The following is a 20,045-nucleotide window of genomic DNA, read 5'->3' on the forward strand; positions in this document are numbered from 1 at the left end:
TTTTTTGATAAAGCTGTTGAGAGGAGAGGAGGAGATCTTTTTTCACGAATGAGGTTGCAGATCGCGCAATTAATGTGTGATGCAGGTTTTATATCTTTTGTCAGGAGTGTAACTGTCATATTATTACGGTTTTTTTTGTCAGCTCGCTACCAAATGAATAATTTTTAAAAATAGGATACATATTAAAATGTATCATAAATATAGGGTACGACTGCAAATCCCTGCGTGCGTATGTGGGCGTACACAATCTCTTTTCTCTGAGGGAAATCCACAGGTTTAATGTATCAATTTTTCTAAAAGTACCTACAAAGCTATAAGGATCAAAGTATGACCATGCATTTTCTGAATAAATGGCAAGACATTTTCCGTAGGATAACTAAATAACTCAGAAGAGATAAAACAAAAAACAAATTAAGAGTTGTTCAACTTGGTTGGATCCATAAGAGCGTACATGAGCAAGAAGAATAGCAGATAGTACCTCGTAAAACTAGAGACAGCCAACGTTGCTTCTGTAGGTTTACTGTACGTAGCATGAGCTTGGATGATATATGTATTAATTTTAATTTTAACTGCTAAATTAAAGTAAATTTTATTGATTTGATATAAATATACTGTGTTAGTACATTTATACCGGTTTCATATATTTACTACTAGAGCGGCACGGCAAACGTAACCCTAATATTTTTGGTAAATTAATATACTCCATTGGTATCAAAGCTTATAGTGAGTGGTAAATATAACAGTCTCACACACAACAAATGCTAACCAAATTCTCACTATATTCTCTTTTCTCTTTAAAAAAGACACGCGTCATAATAATAATGTATGGATCATTAGCTAGGTATTCAATTAACGTGTATAATTGAAGATATAGATGCTCCTATAGTCGTATGCGCAGTACGTTAGTTGGTTCTTATCGTTCAAACTGCGGCAATAAGAGTTGGAATCCCATTGGTCTAATTTGGATAACTACAAGGAAAATATATAGATCTATGCCGAACGCAAGCAAAATTAAGGGAAAGAAAAGATTCTTGGAATCGCAATTATTGTGGGGTGGGGGTGGGGGAATCAACGAATGTGAATTCTCATTAGCTGGCAGTAAACTAGATTCCAAACTGTTTCCTTTTGGATGCTGCGAATGGGGAATGAGGAGGCCTCGTGCCATTATTTTTTTTTAATTGTTGTGTGATTGACGTCATACCGAAATTTTGGTCAGTAGGCCTTTAATTGATACTTAAAATAAATTTTGTATTCGAATTCATTGTTTAAATCAAATTAAATAATTTAATTTTTTATATTAAAATATAATGTGAAAAATATATGATAAAAATTGATTATTCCGTACACATAGGATATGGTCACTTATACAGTAATTTGTAGTAAATGAAGTTTACAGCAAGTCATGATAAGGTTAAAATGATTTAAGAAAGTAAGTAAACATGTCAAATTTTTAACGACAGAGAAAAAGAGAAATGGTCCAAAATAAATGAAACAATCTGGGAATGGAAGAGTATACAATTACGAAAATGCCGAACAGGTTTTTTCTTACGTCAGGAGCCGCTAACTAGAAAACCGTACTATGGCAGCTGCTCTATAGATTTTTTCGGGTAAAAGCTCTGAAATATTTTGGGTATGACACGACAAATTCACATAGACCACAAATTTCCACTGATATTGCTTATGTCATCTGAGTGTGACCTTCAAATTATAATTTTTTTGTAAATTTACAGCTAAACCCTTGCCCTTTGTTCCCTTTTTGAACTTCAATTAGGGCAAAATGGTAAATAAATAAAATGTCTCTATCACTTAAAAGTAAGCAGCGTTCATATCAATGAGTCGTTTGCTTAAAACCGTCCACAGAATACAGTTGTTGTGCTATTGACGATAAAGAGCATCAATATGGTGAAATATTTGGAATCACTTCATAATTAGAATAATTTTTTTTTATTAGGAGGTACCTTTTCTCTTGTGTAATCTTATCAAATAAAATTTGGAGTTAATGAAATCAGTAAATTTTAAATATCAAATGTTTTGAGCATTGAAAAAAATAAATAAAGGGCAAAATTGGAAAATTGGAATCCAACAAGAATCCCTTTGGGTGACGTTTGATCAATAATAAAGAGGTTGACATATCAAATTTAGCTCTATTTATCAAAACAACACCGAAATTATTGTCTTTCTCTTCTCTTCTCCTTTTCTTATTTTTCTTTTTACTCCACTTTGTTGGAGCTGAACAAGGTTTCAGTTCTTCAGTTTCTCTTTCTAGTTCTAGAAGAAGAATACTAAATTCTGAAAGGATGGCTTCAATTGATTCTTGAAATTGTCAGCTTTGCTGAAATGGATATTTTCTCTAAAGGGTATTTTTCTTGAATTCTTTATTTTCATTCTTCAATCTCTATGTTCTTTTTTTTCTTCTCATTTCAATACCTTCAATTGAGTTATATTTGTTTTGTTGATAATTCTGTGTTGGCCTATATTGATTAATTATAGGAGTGAAACTCATTAATTGCTGTTTTATTATATTTCCGTTTACAGTAGCTCTGCCTTGCTCTGTTTTATTGCTCAATATTCCTGCATAGACAGCTAAAGTTTCCTGGTTTTTGCATTTTTAGTAGAACAACCAAATTCTATTTTTCTCCTTATTATGTATAGAAAGACTTGACTTTTTCCTTTTGTCAGTTGCAGTGTGCTTAAATTGGAAACTATGTAATTGAATAGCTTTCCCTTTTTGGTTCTTTTTACCTTTGCTCGTGCCTACATCTTTTATTATATCTAAGTCTTGTTAAAATACTTAATTGATTAACACGGCCAACGTTTTGAATCTATGTTCTTGGAGTTTCTGTTGTAGATCCCGTTTTCTAGTGGTTGGTTTTCTTTCATACTCAAGAGGGTGAATGAATTCAAGGAAATCTTGGAGTTAACATACTTTTTATTGGAGATGGCCATAAATTGAGTTGCAAGAATGAGTCTTGAACAATTTGCTTCCTTGTCAATATTAGTTTTTAACATCTTTCTTTTACACCTCAAATTCCAATCAAAAGTATGGAATTATATCCTCTTATGGTATAAAACAGTATAATAGCAGCACGGCAAATTGCTACAAGTGTGGAGATATATCAGATTTGTTGATCAGAGAGTGGAGAATTTATTCCTTTTTTTTCTTCTTCTTCTTTTGGTGTGCAGGATTACAAGTCCTATCAATCTGTTAGAAAATAGGAAAGTATGGTGTAGCTAGCACTGAAGTTAAAGGTCAACCCCAAAGTGGTTTTAAACTGTACCTGGCAAAAGAAGCAAGAAAATAAAAGGATCTTGTTCTGTGGTAACTTAAGTGTTGTAGTCTAGGATCTTCAAAGACATGAGATAGAAGGGTTGATGCCTGTGCTGGGAAATGGTTTATTGATTAAAAACACTAGAAAATGGATACCCTAACACTCTTCTTAAAAGTATTAAATAACTCTGACGATCCTCAAAAGTTTTTGCTCAATGCTACAGAGTTATGAACCTGGTTAGATTAAGAGCAGCCATCTTGTACCATTTTCAATACTTACAATTTTACTAAGTTATGACTGCACGGATAGCATGACACATATCATGCTTATATGCCTTATTTTTAGAAATCCTTATTATAATCCAAGAAATGGGCATTTAACATTCTTCTTAACAGTTTTTAATGGTAACATTTGACACCATTAAATCAATATATGGTCCTTAAAATTGTTTCCCAACGTTTATTGATTTATGGGACTGGTAGAATTAAGTGCCGCTGTCTTCTATTCTCAGTGTAGGTGACTTTAGGTCACTTGCAAATGCCCGGATATATTTGATACTCTCATGTATCCTGTTATGTAATAGTTTTAAAATTCTTTTGTTTTTTTCAGTGCACTGGGTATGTTGTTGTTTGTTTGTTTGTTTTCTTCAGTTACAATTGTATATTGAATTATTTGATTCTGGATATTATGTGTTTGAGGATTCTTTCTCACATCTTTAGAGAAGAGATCTTCCTTTTTCCACACTTCAAGGCATGAAAGAGTAGAAATTCACTTGGAAAAGGAAGCACCTTAATACCCTATACCTTTAAGAATTTGAGGCCCTCTGTTTGTGATGTAACATATTCAGAATAAGTTTCTAGGCCATGGAAAGATTATGCCGATTCTATAGATGACATTAATGGTGAGGTTGATGTGGACTGTTGTGAAAACTTCTTAAGTTGTAGCAAGTAATATACCTTGTTTGTAATGCTAGCACTTATTATCTGAATTCTTTAAATCCTCCTTCCTACCTCTATCTTTCTGCCCTTTGATTCTGTTGTTATCTCTCTTTCTTTCCGCACGTATTACAACATTCAACTTTCAAATGTCAATCTGAGCTCTTTATTATTAACTTTTATATATGTGGCATGCAACTTGTCCTTGATATGTTAACAAGAGAAAAGCAGATAAAGTTGCAATTTTGCCATCTGTATTCTTGTTGTTTAAGTCTTTAAATGTATCTTCATGACGGAATTGACATCGCTCAAGGATGTGATTCTTCAAATTATGCTTGAAGGGGGAAACCTTTCCATCTCCCATATCTTTTGTATTTCACGAATTCTGACATCCCGTTTTCTGTTTTTTCAGGTTTTTCAACTAAGACTCTCTACTGTGAGACATGATCTGCTATTGTCTTTTAGTATCTTCCTCATCAGTTTGTATATAAGAGCATTTACACAACTCTTGATTCCCCTCTACAAGATTAGATAAAATGGATCGATCAGACACATCAGGGTTTGTGAGTGGAGGAGGTAGCTCATTTAGGACTTACTTTACTTGCTTTCTTTCTTTTGATTTTTGGGTTTTCTCCATTAATATGTGAATAAATTATTCAGTTAATTATTTTCAGGTCAGCTTTTCCCTAATATAGTTTGATAACATCCAATGATCTTAATGAGAAAAATATGTGCCTTGTTCCAGATGTCGAGCTCACACGGAGTGATACAACATTAAGATTGGATTGCTTTGGTTATGGAGGAAATGAGTTTATCAGATTTGGAGGCAGTGGAACCAGCAGTAGAAGCCATGTTATGCAACAGAATGCTGTTGATGATGGGTTTAAATTGGTACTTGGTTTGGGCCCAACACCTACAATGTTTTCCGACGATTATTACCCTGGTGGAGCTAATAAAAATAAAGGGTTTACAGCCTTGCTGAATCAGGGGCTATCATCTGAGGGTGATTCAATCCTCAAACTTGGCCTCTCTGGGAGTACTGATGAAATTTCCAATGCACTTGATTTTTCTGCTATCACTCAGAGTACTGCTGGTGCACCTCATCATCTCGATCAGCTATCTTCGGGTGGAAATAGACCAGCGATCCCTGTCCTGGATGAAGGTTCTACAACGGCCAAGAAGTCGGGTGGATACATGCCTTCACTTCTTCTTGCTCCAAGAATTGAAAACAACCAACTATCCTTCCAAAACAAGGAACTTTTGGAGCTGGGTGCAAAATCGCATTTCCATCTCCCTGAGCTGAGCTCTGAACCTTCTTGTATCTCTGATTACTCAATGAGTACCATGTCCGAACCAACGACAATGGCTACATCCTCACGCAAGACAACCAATCCCAAGAGATGCAAGTTTCCGGGGTGTCCCAAAGGAGCTCGAGGAGCAACAGGTCTTTGCATTGGACATGGCGGAGGACAGAGATGCCAAAAACCTGGATGCAACAAAGGTGCTGAGAGTAGGACCGCCTACTGTAAGGCCCATGGAGGAGGGAAGAGGTGTGATCACCTGGGATGCACTAAAAGTGCAGAAGGTAAGACCGATTACTGCATAGCACATGGCGGTGGGAGGCGCTGTAGTTTTACTGGAGGTTGCACCAGAGCAGCACGTGGCAGGTCAGGCCTTTGCATCAAGCACGGTGGGGGGAAGCGGTGCAGTGTGGAAGGATGCACTCGTAGTGCCGAGGGGAAAGTTGGCTTGTGCATTTCCCATGGTGGTGGACGCCGTTGCCAATACCCTAGTTGTGCAAAGGGCGCACAGGGAAGCACTTTGTACTGCAAAGCACATGGTGGTGGAAAGCGTTGCATATTTGCTGGCTGCACCAAAGGAGCCGAAGGGAGTACGCCTCTTTGCAAAGCACATGGTGGCGGAAAACGGTGTCTCTTTGATGGTGGTGGGATATGCCCCAAAAGTGTACATGGAGGCACGAATTTCTGTGTTGCACATGGTGGTGGGAAGAGGTGTGCTGTTCCAGGATGCACTAAGAGTGCTCGAGGGCGTACAGATTGTTGTGTTAAGCACGGAGGAGGGAAACGTTGCAAGTTTGAAAACTGTGGAAAGAGTGCTCAAGGTAGTACTGACTTTTGCAAGGCTCATGGTGGTGGTAAGCGTTGCAGCTGGGGAGAGGGGAAATGTGAGAAGTTTGCTAGGGGAAGAGGAGGGCTATGTGCTGCTCACAGCAGCTTGTTACATGGGAGGAATGCAAATAAAGGAGGCATGATTGGACCAGGACTTTTCCATGGACTGGTCCCTGCTGCCTCCCCCGTGAAGACCACTTTTGAGAAGAACAATCGTTCCTCTTCTATGGTGAGCATGGTCTCAGATTCAGTTCATTCACTCGGGAAGCCAGCTGAAAGGCAGCAACTTATACCACCACAAGTATTGGTTCCCTTGTCAATGAAGGCCTTATCAACTTGTTCTAACCCCTTAACTTCAGAGAAGCAGGACGATAGAAGCACCGACCTTGGGATTGGAAGAAGCAACACAAACAACAACTTTGAGTTTGTTGTCCCAGAGGGCAGAGTTCATGGTGGTGGCCTAATGTCATTGCTTGGGGGAAATTTGAAAAATGCAATAATGTGAAGCAGTTCACTTTGCTATTGGTGAATTGGTACTCTCATGAACTAGTATTCATTTCTTTTTTGAACTGTGTATAAATGTTTGTATCAGTTTAATGGGACTCATCTGAGAGTGTTCTGTTAAGTACATAGGTTATGCTATTGTTACTTGTAATTGTCATTCAGATATCGGTTTCGCAAAAGTTCAGATTTTCTTTTAAAAATAATTAGAAGACCCAGACTGGGTATGTTATATTACTGGCAGAAAACATAAAAACTGCAAGTTGGGGATTGGCAGAAGCTCACTTATATTTAATACCTAATTGGTGGACATATATTTGATAGTTGCTAGCTCTATAATGATGTTGCTAATACTACAATTGTATAATTCTGTGGTAGTGTCAGTTGCATTAGTGAACTTAGACATTTGCAATGTTCAACTATTCATCAAAGTTTCTGTCCGCAAATTAACATTGTGAGGATTAGAAGAAGTTTATAAACTCTACTTTTGCATGTGTATATGACATATCAGCATCTTTTCATCTTTTTGAAATGATTATTAGTTATTTACTTATTTTGATCATTCCTGGAAAAGTGAAAATCTCTTTGACATTATTACTATTTCAACCAGTATAGCCCTTAAAATAATGAAAACTGATAAAACAAGATACTGCACAAGATATTCATACAACTAGTTTCACATGGATATAAGTTTCTCTTAGGGCAAGAAAGGGAAAGCCCGAATGGTGAATCTAGGTTGTGTGGCATGATTGGGTGGATCAACTGAAGATAAGATGAAGATATTGGTAGCTGCAGCCCAACTTGAGCTAGTTTATCTCAGCACCTGGGCTCACTTCTACCTATTCTTTTTCTTATATTATATTTTAGGGAGAAGGCCCAAAATTGCCCATATACTATTGATTATTGTTTACGTCCCTACTGTTAACAATCACTTTTTAAATTACCCCTAACCCTAACAACTGTCCACTGTGACAGCTGACCCCTCCAACTTTTTGTCCATCTCAGCTGTCGCATCTGTCACGACCTATTTTCAGAACAAGCCGTGACCGGCACCCGGTCGCTAAATTTGACCGAGCGACTCATCTGCGCTTATCAAAACTATAATAACCTCAAACTTTAAATGCAACAAGGCAATACTTTAACCAAATACTTTTAAATAATTTGAATATCTAAAATAAAACAATTCCAAAATTTTATTCGTAGTAACTTGTAATGACCCGACCGGTCGTTTTGAGCTCTAGCGCGTCATTCGGCGGTTTGAGACCCTGAGCAGCTTCACTTTGGGTATTATGACTTGTACGTATGGTCGTAATTTAATTTCGGGAAGTTCGGAGTTGATTTGGAAAGAAAATTCTAATTTCGGAAGCCTTAAGTTGGAGGAATTAACTAAAGTGTGACTTTTGAGTAAACGACCTCGGAATCGGTATTTCAAGGTTCCAACATGTTCGTATGATGATTTTGGACTTGGACGTATGCCCGGAGCGGGTTTTGGATGACCCGGGAGCGTTTCAGCGCCTATTATGAAAGTTGGCATTTTGAAAAAATTTCCTAAATTTGAGTTAAAGTGCATTTCAATGCTATCGATGTCCGTTTGGGATTCTGAGTTCAGGAATAGTTTCGTATGGTGATTCTGGTATTGGGAGCGTGTCCGGATGTGGATTTGGAGGCCCGTAGGTCATTTCGGAGTCATTTGGCGAAAGTTAGAAATTTGGTTAATTTTGAGAAGTTTGATGGGGAGTGGACTTTTTGATATCGGGGTCGGATTCTAATTTCGAAAGTTGGAGTAGGTCTGTAATGTCAATTATGACTTGTGTGCAAAATTTGAGGTCAACCGGACGTGATTTGATAGGTTTCGGCATCGATTAGAGAGGTTTGAAATTTCAAAGTTCATTAAGTTTGAATTGGAGGGTGATTCGTAGTTTCGATATTGTTTGGCGTGATTTGAGGCCTCGACTTCGTTCGCAATGTGTTTTGGGACGTGTTGGTATATTTGGGTGAGGTCCCAAGGACCACGGGTGGATTCCGGATGGTTAACGGATCGAGTTTGGACTTGGAAGGAAAACTGAAGCATCTGTCTTCTAGTGTAACCGCACCTGCGAGGTTTTGGCCGTAGGTGCGGAGCCGCAGAAGTGGCCAACAGTGTCGCAGAAGCGGTTCTGGATGGGGTAAGATGGGACTGCAGATGCGGTCGAGTTCCGCAGAAGCGGGACCGCACCTGCGCACGTGGAGTCGCAGAAGCGAAGGCGCAGAAACGTGTAAGGGGCGCAGATGCAGGGGCTGTTGGGCCGAGCTTGAACCGCACCTGCGATGGAATTTCTGCAGGTACGGAGCCGCAGGAGCGGCTGTTGGACCGCAGAAGAGAGAAGTTGGGCCGGGCAGTGTCATTTTAAAGACGAGATTTGGCCATTTTCCTCTAATTTTCTTTTGGATGGACGATTTTTGGAGCTCTTGGAAGGGGGAATTTCGTCATCTAGTCAAGGTAAGTGATTCCCACATATTGTGAATTAAATACATGATTTATATAAGGATTTAAACAAGGAAACTAGTAGAAATTGTGGGAGTTTTGGTAGAAAACCTAGAAATTATATTTTTGGATTTTTACCAAGAAATTGGACGTGGAACTTGGAATAAATTATATATTTGAGCTTGTGGTGATATGGGTAAGGTTTATCTTCGAAAATTTTCGGAATCCGGGTACGTGGGCCCGAGGGTGATTTTATCGACTTTTCAAGCGGAGTTAGGAATTGTTATAAATTGGATTATAAATAAGTATTAGAGTGTATATTTATGGATTTGCACTTTTTTGACTAATTTTGGAACGTTGGGCATCGGTTTGAGTTATTGGAAGGGCTTGGGAGCCAGTGATGGAACTTCGGAGCGAGGTAAGTCTCCTTTCTAACCTTGTAAGGGGGAATTTACCCCATAGGTGAATTAATCTAATATGTACTTCTATTTGTGGGTGCTACGTACGCACGAGGTGAAGAGAGTCCGTGCGTAGCTACTATTATGCTTATTTCAGGATAGTTTAGGACCCAAATCATGCTATACTTGCGATATTTGCAATCTTATTGTTAATTTAAATTACTTAAATCATATTGAACTTGGAAAATGAATTTTTAAAAGGTTAAACTTTATTTTTCTTGACAGTTAAATGAGAATTGACATTTCCTTGGATAATTGCTCCTTAAAGAATCCTTGATTGACTGTTGAATGTGTTTATCTTTTGTGGAGAGGGTCGAACGCCTCGGCAGATTAAATAGATACATCTATGGTTCGCGCCATTCGACCCTCGGCAGTACACAGTTTAAATATTTATGTTGGAGCGGACCGTACGACCTCGGTATGATTTGCGCATGATTGACCTTGATTGCTTTGGAATTTACAATAAATGATATTACCTCCTCGGCCTGAGATAAATTGTTAAATAATGGGAAATAAATTTGGAAATTTCTTATGAACAAAAAAATTATTTACTTATTTCACGACATTGAGCTTACAACCGTTCTATGTAATCCATGCTTATTTATATCATTGACGTTTTATTTATAGCCCATAGTAAGTGTCGGAGCCGACCCCTCGTCACTACTTCTTCGAGGTTAGGCGGGATACTTACTGGGTACGCGTTGATTTACGTACTCATACTATACTTGTTGGACATTTTTGTGGAGGTGCATATATGCTTAGTGGCCTTGTGGGTGCAGAGGCGCGGTTATTGCAGGGATTTAGGTGAGCTGCATTCCACGTTACGAGTTCGCAACCAGCAGAGTCTCCTTCAGAGTATTTATATTTTCCTGTCTAATTTGTATTTCGGACATATGTTGTATTTTATTTTACATTCTTAATTGAGGCTCATACACTTGTGACACTGGGTTTTGGGGCAATTATGGGTTGCACGGTATTGGAATTGTTAAAAATATTATTATTTATTTTGTAAATTTCATCTTTTACCATTTAATTGAAGGAAATATGATTTCAAAAATATTAAAATGAGAATCAAATTAAGTATTTATTTTTGGCTTGCCTGACAGCGGTGTCCGGCGTCATCACGACCTTTAATGGATTTTGGGTCGTGACAACATGGTATCCGAGCACTAGGTTCACTTAGGTCTCACAAGTCATGAGCGAGTCTAGTAGAGTCTTGCAGATCGGTACAGAGACGTCTGTACTTATCTTTGAGAGGCTACAAGACTGTTAGGAGCACTTTCCTTCTTGATTCCTCATCCTACGATTCGATTCCTTTGAGGCTTATGCCTTCATTTCCTTCCTATTCAATCTTGTGCGACGTGAAGCGCTTGTTATAAATTTGAAAATCGAGGAATTTTAATGGAACTACATATAACGACCCGATCGGTCGTTTTGAGCTCTAGCACGTCGTTCAGCAGTTTGAGGCCATGTGCAACTTCACTTCAAGTATTATGACTTGTACGCGTGGTCGGAATTTAATTTCGGAAAGTTCGGAGTTGATTTGGAAAGAAAATTCTCATTTCGAAAGCCTTAAGTTGAAAAAAGTGACTAAGATTTAGATTTTAGAGTAAACAGCCTCGGAATCGAGATTTGAAGGTTCCAGTAGGTTCGTATGATGATTTCGGACTTGGGCGTATGTTCGGATCAGGTTTTGGATGGCCCGGGAGCGTTTCGGCACCTATTGTGAAAGTTAGCATTTTGGAAGAATTTCATAAATTTGGGGTGAAGTACATTTCGATGTTATCGATGTCCGTTTGGAATTTCGAGTCTGGGAATAGCTCCGTATGGTGATTCCGGTATTGGGAGCGCGTCCGGAAGAGGATTTGGAGGTCTGTAGGTCATTTTGGAGTCATTTGGCTAAAGTTAGAAATTTGAAGGTTTTTGAGAAGTTTGACCGGGAGTGGACTATTTGATATCGGGGTCGGATTCTGATTCCGAAAGTTGGAGTAGGTCCATAATGTCAATTATGACTTGTGTACAAAATTTGAGGTCCATCGGACGTGATTTGATAGGTTTCGGCATCGAATGTAGAAGTTGAAATTCTAAATTTCATTAAGCTTGGAATGGAGTGCGATTCATAAATTCGACGTTGTTTGATGTGATTTGAAGGCTTGACTAAGTTCGTAACGTGTTTTGGGACGTGTTGGTATATTTGGTTGAGGTCCTGAGGGCCTCGGGTGGATTCCGGAAGGTTAACGGATCGAATTTGGAATTTGAAGAAGGGCTGAAATAGCTGAGCATCTGGTGTAACCGCACCTGCGTGAAGAGGTCCGCAGGTGCGAGCCCGCAGGTGCGGGAAAATGGCTCGCAAAAGCGGAAGGGGCCAGGCTGCTGAGAAACGAAGGAGTGGAAAGATTTGCGCACCTGCGAAGGGGCAGGTGCGAAGAGAGCAGCGCAGGAGCGGACGCGCAGATGCGCCGCATGGAGCGCATGTGCGAGAAATGTTGGGCCGAGATATAGCCGCACCTGCGATGGGATTTCCGCAGGTGCGGGACCGCAGATGCGGCCAAGGCACCGTAGGTGCGAAGGTCGGGCTGGGCAGAATACTTTTAAGCGGGGTTTTTGCCATTTTTCTCCCATTTTCATTTGGTTTGGGCGATTTTGAAGAGCTTCAAGGGGAGAGTTTCAGCAAGCAACTCAAGGTAAGTGATCTCCCCTTATTATAAGTTAAATACATGGTTTGTATAAGGATTTAAACATGAAAATTAGTATAAATTGTGAGGTTTTTAGTAGAAAACCTAGAATTTGGTATTTTGGATTTTGACCCCGAATTTGGGCATGGAATTGAGAATAAACTATACATTTGAGTTCGTGAGGTTATGGGTAAAATTTATCTTCGAAAATTTTTGGAATCCGGGCGCGTGGGCCCGAGGGTGATTTTTATTGACTTTTCGATCGGGGTTAGAAATTATTATGAATTGGATTATATTGAGTATTTGAGTATATATTAATGGGTTTGCATAATCATTGGCTAGTTTTGGAGCGTTGTGCATCGATTCAAGTTGTTTGAAGGGCTCGGAAGCCGGTTATGGAACTTCAGAGAGAGGTAAGTCTCCTTTCTAACCTTGTAAGAGGGAATTAACCCCATAGGTGAATTAAATAAATGTTTGTACCTAATTGTGGGGGCTACATACGTACGAGGTGATGAGAGTTCGTACGTAGCTATTATTATGTTATTGTCCGGGTAGTTTAGGACCCGTATCATGCTATACTTGGAATGTTTGTGCCCTTACTTGCTAATATACTCACTTAGACATGATAGAAATTGATAAAAGAATTGTATGAGGTTAAATTCACTTACTTGAAGGTTTGTATGAGATACTTGACTGTAAATGAGAAACTTGTGTTTTCTTGAAAATAATTGTTATTTGTGGATCGGGTCGAGCGCCTCGGTAGTAAATAGATGCATCTATGGTTCGTACCATTCGACTTTCTGGCAGTGCACAGTTTAAATAATTATTGGATCGGCCGTACGACCTTGGCATGATTTGTGCATGCTTGTATTGCTTGTCTTAAAATTTATAAATGACGATATTGCCTCCCTGGTCTGAGATAAACTGATAATTTGATATGGCCTCATTGGCCGGAGATATAATCGTTAAATAAATGGGAGATAAAATTTGGAGATTCCTTAATTATGAAAGAACAGTTTACTCACTTCAGAATAATGGGCTTGCAGCTATATTAATTAATCCATGTCTAATTTAATGATATTATTCCATTTACTTATAGCCCATAGTAAGTGTCGAAGTCGACCCCTCGTCACTACTTCTTCGGGGTTAGGCGTGATACTTACTGGGTACACGTTGATTTATGTACTCATACTACACTTGCTGCACAGTTTTGTGCAGGACACATATGTTTAGCGACCTTGTGGGCGTAGAGGCGCGTTTGTGGCGGGGACTTAGGTGAGCTGCATTTTATACGACGCACCACAGCCAACAGAGTCTCCTTCAGAGTATTGTATTTTCTTTCCTGTCCAAGTTGTATTCCGGACAATTATTGTATTTTATTTTAAATTTCTAGAAAATCTTATGATACCGGGTTCTTGGATGATTATGGGATGTTCGCTATTGGAATTGGTAAACATTATTATTTATGTATTCTGTAAATTCATCTTTTACTAGATAAATTAAAGTAAATTTACGATTTCAAAAATATTAAAATGAGGATTTAATTAACTATTTAGTGTTGGCTTGCCTGACAGTGGAGTCCGGTTGGGCTATTGTCGTCGCCTTGCGGAAGGCCGTTCTGTCGTTGCAGCTCAGTATCAGTATTACCTAAGGTTTTGAGGTTTGGCATTGATTGTTAGGACGATTCGTGCATTGCTATCGCACCGTATTTGTGTAATGGTAGGATGCCTGTCTATGCATCGAAGCAGTGAATGACTTGGAAGGAGGTTTACTCAGTGCATGATTCAGAGATCCAGTATTTTATTTCCGGCAAAGGAAAGGCAATCGGACTATGAATGTTTAGGTTTGGGTTGACGGAATAACGAGACTTGGTATTTCGAGCATGGTGGAATCTTTATATGTGATGTGGTGTCGTCGCCCTGGGTTGAATGTGTTAAGTTTTCCGATGTTATGGTCTTCATCAATTTGCCTTCGGGGTAGGGTAGTATGAAATAGTACCGGGGAAGCGGCTGTCAGAGATCGCAGTGTGCGGTGGTTCAGGACTTAATCGGTGGTACAGGTGTTGAGGGCTCAAGGAAGGTGATCTTCGAAAAGGTTTAAAGTTGGTGGCGATCGATCGGTTCAAGTGCTACAGAGGTAGATTTTGATTTAAGGCAACAACTGGGTAGCGAAGGATGAGGAAGAACATGTGGGAGGTGTCTTGCGGTGGTTAAATTTTTAGAAGGCCAAGTGTGAGAAACAGAAGCCGGGTAGTTGCTTAAAGGAGAGGGTTTGACCAAAGTGGGAGAGTGGCAGAGTATTAGATGGGTTATGTGGTAGGATAGCTACACGCCTTGGGAAAGGTTTAGAGTGATTCGAGATTTCATGGTGGATAGTGACTAGGTCTATGGACTTAATTTGGAATATTGGATATTATACTGGGGAGAGTGGATACGACGGGAAGGAGTTGCATGATAGGAAGAATACAACATGACTTTGGATGGGAATGTACTGTCGCACCTTTTAGTTGATGTCCATGAGGAGTGAACAGACTTGTACAGCTGGTGAATGAGCACGGGCTCAGGATGGGTTATTGATTATGTAGTAAGTGTACCCAGTGCAGCGAGGTTGGAATATGTCGGCATGTAATTTCCACAGGTGTGTTATCTCCTGTGAGCAGGTCAACGGCCGCATGGCTGACGAAGCTTCTATGAAGAATTCTACTGGCTATCCGGTAAGAGGTTGAATATGAAAACGTGGCTAGTGATTTAGAGTGTTCATGAAATGGTTAACAGGAAGATTTTGAGGCAAATTGGCGGGTTGATTGTGCAAGATCATGTCAATGGGGGTAAGGAGTCTTGGTGGATTCCAGGATTATGCAATGGTAGCTTCGAGCTAAGTGGGAGAGCCCCCACCGCCTACGATTGGATTGCATGGTTGTCTACTTGTGAGATTTCTGGTTATCGGCATATTGGTGGGTTATTACGACTAAGGAAAGAGAACATCAGCGGTAATTTGAGCAAAGGATTGAGGAATGTGTGCTATAGTTGGCCTTATGGACTCATGTTCAGGCTTTGGGAAGATTCAGGATTTATGCTTCGTGTAGAGGTGATTTACAAGGAAAGTGATTCAGCCTGGTGCTCCTTGAGAGGGCGTTCATAGGCTAGTGTAGCCTTGGAGTTCGATTATATTCGGGACCAAGTCAGAGTGGGTGACTCTCAACAACGGTCCTAGTGGATTCAAAAGTTAAAGTGTGGTACCTAAGGATTTCGAGTCCGTAGTATGGTTAAGTATTGAGCTGTTGCAGCAGATTATAAAAGGGGCTTGGAGTGTTATATGTTATCTACGGTATGCGGTGTAGCAGTGGAGGAATGGGAGAAAATAACTTCGGAATCATAGGGAAATTATCAGAATGAGTGTACTCATTGAAGATGCGAATATGTGCACAAGAAAAGTATGTGATGGTTCGTGGGTTTTGGAGACAACGTGGTCTCGTGAAATAAGGTCACTCAGGATGAGTGCGGATTTGGGTTCATGATGTTTTGAATGGAGCTATTATTATTCCGAAGGCAAATCCGAAGTAAATTAGAAGAAGTGGCTCGGTTGGTAATGGTCGAATCAGCACAGTTATGGCAGTGACCAGTTTCTCCAGTGTGAAGTTGTACACGTGATTTGTGGTTGTACACTTGGGCTTGAGCACCACCACAACTTGGTTGATTGGGGAGGTATTCGATTCATATGGCCTGTTGTGTGAAAATGGATCCCGGAAGGGACATGGTGGATTAGACCACTACCCGGGGTTATATTTTCTGCGGTTATGAGAATTCAGTCACATGTTGCAATGGTTCTCCTGAAATGAGTTAAGTGAGAGGTTCCTATATCATGAAGTATGTATTTTATTAGTGGTTCAGGAGTTATGATGAAATTCTTGTACTCTTGTGCATTGGCATGATTAGGTGCAGTGAGTAGCATGGGAATTGGAAGCTGAGGATCAAGGTTGCGGTTCGGTGTTGACAAGAATGTCACGAGCTCGGATGGTCAGGGAAGAATTTAGATGTTTAGAGTAAGCTGGTATTGTCTTTAGCGTCACCCGAGATCGGTGTCCTGTGTAAGAGGCTTTGTGTCTGATTTGTGGCTTCTTGATTTTCTTTACAACATTAGTGTGGCCGGTGGTATGGATGTGCAGACTTGTTACCTGGTGCGGAAGGTCATGGGAGCGTATCCCACGGGAAGATTGTATAAGTGTGACATGTAGTCACCTGATTGATTAAAGATTTGAAACCAAGTACGGAGATTTGGTACTATCGCTAATGTGAGAGTTTAGGCCTGAAAGGCGCTTTTTTCAGTTGGTTGTGAATTGTGGAAGTTTGTTCTGGATCTGACAGATGTTCTTATGTGTCGTGGGAAAAGAGGTCATTGTGGATCCTTGAAAGGTTATTGGCCAGTGCGGTACGATCAAGATCGACTTGAGGTATGTGGATGGATCTAAATGTTAATGTGGGCTCTATATCAGGCCGGATGTGTTCATTTCAGGATAGCGCTGTTTTCGGAGAGTTTTTCGGGCCTTGGATGTTATTTCTGTTATCGGCCCTTCCATGTAGTCTCTATTGTGCCATGTGGGTTGTGAGGCGGTTTGATTATTTGCACTCGTATCAGGATCCCATATAGTTTGTGGTGTTATATGAGCAGGATGGCTCTCGAGATGCTGGTCATTTATTGCACCTTAGTTGTGCTTGAGTTTATATCATATGGCGCTACCCATCTCCCCAGGAATTTGTATTATGCACTTGGCGTGCTTATGGTTGATATTCGGGTATTTCGTAGGTATAAGCGTGTTGGCTTGATGGGTACTTCCCTATTTATTGCCATGTGTGGATCAGGTGGCACGCTGCCACAGGTATATGGTTGGATTGGGTGGCACGCCGCCACGGATATGTTGTTTGGACTGGGTGGCACGCCACCACGGGTATCATGGTTGGATCGGGTTGCACGCCGCAACGGTATCATGGTTGGATCGGGTTGCACGCCGCAATAGTGCGATATTAAGTACAATTTCCCATACCTATGATGGTGTATTTTGCCGAGGAAGGTTCCTAACATCCTTTCGGTTGTTTAAATTAGCTACGTGGGTTGAGTAACTCCTTCCAGAGTTCGTTTTCCTTATGTACCACATTCGAGCTTGTGGATTGTTGGCACATGGTGGCATCATATGAGACCTTTGGTAGTGTTTGTGGTGGCTTATTACTGGAACGTCTTGTACTGGGTGAGACGAGATTTTTGGGTCTGGGATCAGTGCGATTAGATTTATATGAAACATATTAAAGAGTAGATACTGTTATTCTGTCCAGAATGAGGTAATGTTTCTTGTCGGGAGGAGAGACTCCATAAATTATAATTCGGCAGGTGGCTATGAGTTCTACACATCTTCTCTGTCGTGGCATTTCGAGAATTGGAACAAGACTTATATGTGTCATGAGGTGTGTTGTGAGCATCAGATTCGTGGGATTTCGGCTATTGTCGTAAGAGGATGTTATTATGGTCATGTGAATAATGCGGTGCATGATGTGGATTCAGTGAGAGTATACAATCATGTATTGGTACATCGTGTAGTGATTGAAACGGAGTTCGTATGTTGGAACAGGCTTAGTAGAGAATTTCGGATGTTGGAATTAGGCTCTAAGGCTTATTTGCCTAAATAAAGGAGAGAATCTTCAGATTTTCTCAAGCTAATGTGCTCAAATTAGTTGTGGTAGCACAGGTAGGTGCACGAGGTGTTAAACAATGATTTCAGACAACCCCATAACAATTCTTAGCACGTTCGAGGGTGAACGTATGTTTAAGTGGGAGGGAATGTAACGACCCGATCGATCGTTTTGAGCTCTAGCGTGTCATTCAGCGGTTTGAGACCCTGAGCAGCTTCACTTCGGGTATTATGACTTGTACGTATGGTCGAAATTTAATTTTGGGAAGTTCGGAGTTGATTTGGAAAGAAAATTCTAATTTCGGAAGCCATAAGTTGGAGGAATTGACTAATGTGTGACTTTTTTGTAAACAACCTCGAAATAGGGATTTGAAGGTTCCAATAACTTCATATGATGATTTTGGACTTGGGCGTATGCCCGGAGCGGGTTTTGGATGACCTGGGAGCGTTTCAGTGCCTATTATGGAAGTTGGCATTTTGGAAGAATTCCTTAAATTTGAGTTGAATTGCATTTCAATACTATCAATGTCCGTTTGGGATTTTGAGTTCGGGAATAGCTCCGTATGGTGATTCTGGTATTGGAAGCGCGTCCGGATGTAGATTTGGAGGCCCGTAGGTCATTTCGTGGTCATTTAGCGAAAGTTGGAAATTTGGTTAATTTTGAGAAGTTTGATCGGGAGTGCACTTTTTGATATCGGGGTCGGATTCCGATTTCGGAAGTTGGAGTAGGTCCGTAATATCAATTATGACTTGTGTGCAAAATTTGAGGTCAATCTGACGTGATTTGATAGGTTTCGGCATCGATTGGAGAAGTTTGGAATTTCAAAGTTCATTAAGTTTGAATTGGAGGGTGATTCGTAGTTTCGATGTTGTTTGGCGCGATTTGAGGCCTCGACTAAGTTTGTAATGTTTTTGGGACGTGTTGGTATATTTGGGTGAGGTCCCGAGGACCTCAGGTGGATTCCGGATGGTTAACGGATCGAGTTTGGACTTGAAAGGAAAACTGAAGCATCTGTCTTCTGGTGTAACCGCACCTGCGAGGTTTTGGCCGCAGGTGCAGAGCCACAGAAGCAGCCAAGAGTGTCGCAGAAGCGGTTCTGGCTGGGGTAGGCTGGGACCGCAGATGCGGGATCACACCTGCGCACGTGGAGTCGCAGAAGCGAAGGCGCATGAGCGTGTAAGGGGCGCAGATGCAGGGGCTGTTTGGACGAGCTTGAACCGCACCTGCGATGGAATTTTCGTAGGTGCGGAGCCGCAGGAGTAGCTGTTGGACCACAGAAGTGAGAAGTCGGGCTGGGCAGTGTCATTTTAAAGATGAGATTTGGCCATTTTCCTCCAATTTTCTTTTAGATGGACGATTTTTTGAGCTCTTGGAAGGGGAAGTTTCGTCATCTATGTCAAGGTAAGTGATTCCCACATATTGTGAGTTAAATACATGGTTTATATAAGGATTTAAACATAGAAACTAGTAGAAATTGTGAGGGTTTTGGTAGAAAACCTAGAAATTATATTTTTGGACTTTTACCAAGAAATTGGACGTGGAACTTGGAATAAATTATATATTTGAGCTTGTGGTGATATGGGTAAGGTTTATCTTCAAACATTTTCGAAATTCGGGCACGTGGGCCCGAGGGTGATTTTATCGACTTTTCAAGCGGAGTTAGGAATTGTTATAAATTGGATTATAATAAGTATTAGAGTGTATATTTATGAATTTGCACGTTTATTGACTAGTTTTGGAGCGTTGGACATCAGTTTGAGTTATTGGAAGGGCTTGGGAGCCGTTGATGTAACTTAAGAGCGAGATAAGTCTCCTTTCTAACCTTGTAAGGGGGAATTTACCCCATAGGTGAATTAATCTAATATGTACTTCTTTTTGTGGGGGCTACGTACGCACGAGGTGATGAGAGTCCGAGCGTAGCTACTATTATGCT

General features: G+C 40.3%; 1 protein-coding gene across 2 annotated transcripts; it reads left to right on the forward strand.

Annotated features, from left to right (window-relative positions):
* The first annotated feature begins 2,144 nt into the window (after positions 1-2,144).
* LOC104084522 (uncharacterized) lies at positions 2,145-6,998 on the forward strand. Of its 2 annotated transcripts, none has more exons than XM_018766791.3 (3): positions 2,145-2,357; positions 4,617-4,780; positions 4,879-6,998. In XM_018766791.3, exon 3 carries the CDS (start codon positions 4,934-4,936, stop codon positions 6,836-6,838), a length of 1,905 nt encoding a protein of 634 aa, XP_018622307.1. In that variant the 5' UTR covers positions 2,145-2,357; positions 4,617-4,780; positions 4,879-4,933; the 3' UTR covers positions 6,839-6,998. The 2 variants fall into 2 exon arrangements, with proteins under 2 accessions (XP_018622307.1, XP_009586701.1); XM_009588406.4 differs by having other exon boundaries at positions 2,146-2,357; positions 4,950-6,998.
* Positions 6,999-20,045: the final 13,047 nt, after the last annotated feature.

The sequence above is a fragment of the Nicotiana tomentosiformis genome, chromosome 1 (genome assembly GCF_000390325.3).
Source record: "Nicotiana tomentosiformis chromosome 1, ASM39032v3, whole genome shotgun sequence".
NCBI lineage: Eukaryota > Viridiplantae > Streptophyta > Magnoliopsida > Solanales > Solanaceae > Nicotiana > Nicotiana tomentosiformis.

Excerpts from the sequence above, each read along its gene's own strand:
- LOC104084522 (XM_009588406.4), top strand. The coding sequence starts at position 4,741 with ATGGATCGATCAGACACATCAGGGTTTGTGAGTGGAGGAG. Across the intron at positions 4,781-4,949 it reads AGGGTTTGTGAGTGGAGGAG|ATGTCGAGCTCACACGGAGT; the intron begins GTAGCTCATTTA and ends GCCTTGTTCCAG.